At 31.7% G+C, this 3,332-nt stretch overlaps 1 protein-coding gene across 1 annotated transcript; it reads right to left on the bottom strand.

The window, feature by feature from the left end:
• LOC107635705 (protein NtpR) lies at positions 503 to 2,945 on the bottom strand. Its single transcript, XM_016339261.2, has 4 exons — positions 2,638 to 2,945; positions 1,669 to 2,399; positions 1,353 to 1,559; positions 503 to 987 (listed from the first exon to the last, which is right to left on the bottom strand). Exons 1-4 carry the CDS (start codon positions 2,723 to 2,725, stop codon positions 724 to 726), a joined length of 1,290 nt encoding a protein of 429 aa, XP_016194747.1. The 5' UTR covers positions 2,726 to 2,945; the 3' UTR covers positions 503 to 723.

The raw sequence follows: 3,332 nt of genomic DNA, 5'->3' as shown, positions 1-3,332 counted from the left end.
TCTTAATTAAAAAATTTGTCAACTAAATACTAATGAAAATGATTTTATTAGTAATATATGATGATTTTATTTTGTGTGAATTCTCTCAAACTAGATAATAATAAAAAAAAAAGATAATTGACTACTTGTTAAAATTCTTTGGAAGTTATATAACTAGTTGTTAAAATTTTAGTATAGAACATGTTTCCATCCAAAATTAGTTATATATGAGCATGCATATATTTATACTTAATTTAAATTAACAAGATTATCCGAATTATTAGATATTAATCCTTCAAAAAATAATAATCATCATACACTAAAATTATAATTTAAATATTGCTTTTATACATAAACCCAATCTATATTAAAGCTGGATTATTGGTCCAATAAATAAAATTAAAAATGTGAGAAGTCTCTTTCATTTAGCTGAAAAATGCAAATTATGCTCATTTTATTACATTACTTTCTTTTTCTTTTAAGAAGTTATAATTAAATTCTGTGGACACATAATATCAACGAATTCAGAAAATGTGACCATACTGGTATGGCCATGGCAGTGGTATATATAGACTTAATTCCAAGTTTATCCAAATATTGTACATTGGTTCTCATCATTTAATTTTCTCTACACATCAAAACCCCACCAAAAAAATAAAGATCACATCACCTAATTCAGATTTAAAAGCACACACCTAACTTAATACATTTACTTACACCAACCATGGTCAACAAAATCATGGGCTATAATACACACTCATTTTCATTGACAATTTCAAGGCCATGAATCTTAATTTCCAAAACTTCATTGCAAATTTGGCCCATTGAGTTGTAGAATGACAGTAAATCAGATAATTGTTCCACAGACATTTTTTCCATAACTTTTCTTGCCAATTTCTCTCTTTCTTGATTCAGCTTCAGTCTCTCTATGTATGACCCTGCATTCCTCACTGTTGCACCCATTTGCTTTAGCCTTTTCTCTTGTTGCACACTCAATGCTGTGTTTGACTGCAAATTCATTTTCCAACATAAATTAATACACACTACTGTATATGATTTCAATCATACAATACTAACAGTGATCCAACAGAATTTTTCACTTTAATTATGACAAAAATGTTACATGTACATAAAAAATTAGTCATGGATTTGCATATAATAAATACAACCCATTTCTTTTCTCTAGACTTAATGATTGATTGTGTAAATATAGACAAAGTTTGATTCATATAACTAACCTATTTAATAGGATAAGAGATTCTTGTTATTGTTGTAACAGTAATAATGCTGGTGTTAATTAAGACTTTAACTGCAAAAATCTTAAACAAAACCAGCTAGCTAGGATGAACATTTGAGAGAAAATTTGGTGTTACCTCAAGAAATTGTGCCCCAGCTTCAAGATCAGAATCTTTGGTGGAGCTTATATGATGGCCAGCATTGTATAGGTTTTTGGCAAGTGAGAAACTACGCACTATAACTTTTCTTTTGTTCTCCATCTCCTGATTAAGCTTCAAAGGCTTCTTAACACATGTTAAGCTATTCAACTTCTTCTGATAAGCAATCACTGCCTTCACAAATTCCTGCAAAATTTATGTACATGAATGCATGTTACTCACAGAGTAAAATTAAACTTGATCCAATTTTAAGAACATTATTGTCTTTACTAATACTTCAAAACCAAGTTCATACCTTATAAGCAAAAGGGCATCCAGGATAATCAAATTCTTCTGAATTAGGCTTCCTCATTCTCTCAGGATGAAACTGCAATCCCATGATAAACTTACCCTCTTCTGGATTATAAGCATCAGGATCATAAAACCCTTCAATCAAACCATCAGGGGCAAATGCCATGGGAACAAAACGTTGTGCCAATCTCTTAACACCTTGATGGTGATAACTATTTACCAAAATATTCATTCCCTCTTCTTCCAAAGAATCCTTAAACCAATGATGCAAAGGTGTTTTTTCAACAACCTTCACCACATGCCTATGTCCATCATAGTCATCATAGTTCATATGAATCACTCTTTGTTCCAAAGGAACATTCTTTGAAAGCTCTTTACCTATGTCCTGATAAAGGGTACCCCCACAAGCAACATTAAGAACTTGTGAGCCTCTGCATATTCCCAAGTAGGGTATGTTCCTCTCTAAGCAAAGCTTTGCAAGACTAAGCTCAATTGAATCTTTCTCCTTATCAATGGCTGTGTCACTTGCATGGATCCTCCTTATTTCTTCCAACTCTTGTTGTGACAGATCAGTGGTGTCTTGTTCATACCATGAAGGATCAATGTCTTCTCCTTCACAGAGAAGAACACCATGAATTGGCTCAAAGCTTTCCAACAAGGTGTGAACCCCAGAAACACGTGGAACAATCACTGGTACTGCACCATATCCTACTATAAGATCAAGGTGATACTCACCTGAGAATTAATAAAAACAACTCAACAAATCAGTCTATATCTACAGTAGTTCTTGAATACACGTACAACTAACTCAACAGATTTTCTTGAACATTGTTATCCCCTTTCTTTGAACAAATCTCTTTCTGATTTGATGCAATAATAATAATTAACAAAAAAGGCTTAAATAAACAATAATATAAATAACATGGCTGAAAAAGTAGTTGATGTGATTGAAGAATGAAGAGGCTTAGCTTACCAACAAAATCAACGAACTTGTTCTTCCGAACGGTGCGCCTTGAAACAATTAGAACACGAGGGAGAATATTCGAGAGATCAGAAGACATGACTATGATTATGAATATGAATATGAATATGATTATGAATTTATGAATTTACGACGATGATGAGAAATCGAAGGAGTTTGATGGGTATATATATATGGAAATGGAAATTGAAAAGAGTGAGTTGGATGGGAGTAATTGATGAGTAAGATAAGGATGAAAATTAAGGCATGATGACAATGCAATTAGCGTTTTTTTGTTATGAGAGTCAAAGCTTGAAAGAGTAAAAAAATGCCAACTTTTTGAGACACATACTAACCTAATTCAAGGGAGCGCCACCGTGCCTCCGCGTATCTTCCATACTTTCAATTTTCAACGCCTTTTAAAAAAAATACAGTTATTACCAATAAATACATGTATGATTTAATTTATTTTTAACGTATATTTTATACTAATTATTGATTTTAGTGATTAATTTTAATGTACATGTAACATAATTAATTTTTTATTATTTAAATAAATGAATAAATAATTGAATTATTTGCTGTTAGGTCGGCACTCCTATATCTAGGGACTTGGAGTCCTTTTTTTAACAAAATTATCTAAGGAATGAGAACGCATGATCTGTACCTAGCTATGGTGTATTTACTATATATACAAGACCATAAGT

Source organism: Arachis ipaensis, chromosome B04, assembly GCF_000816755.2.
Source record: "Arachis ipaensis cultivar K30076 chromosome B04, Araip1.1, whole genome shotgun sequence".
NCBI classification, from domain to species: domain Eukaryota; kingdom Viridiplantae; phylum Streptophyta; class Magnoliopsida; order Fabales; family Fabaceae; genus Arachis; species Arachis ipaensis.
The sequence above is the reverse complement of the archived record's forward strand: the minus strand, read 5'-3'. Positions and strand labels throughout refer to the sequence as shown.

Coding starts and splice junctions, on each gene's coding strand:
- LOC107635705 (XM_016339261.2), bottom strand. CDS start 2,725: ATGTCTTCTGATCTCTCGAATATTCTCCCTCGTGTTCTAATTGTTTCA. Junction 2,400..2,637: donor CAAGTTCGTTGATTTTGTTG/GTAAGCTAAGCC, acceptor ATTAATTCTCAG/GTGAGTATCACCTTGATCTT. Junction 988..1,352: donor CTGGGGCACAATTTCTTGAG/GTAACACCAAAT, acceptor ATGAATTTGCAG/TCAAACACAGCATTGAGTGT.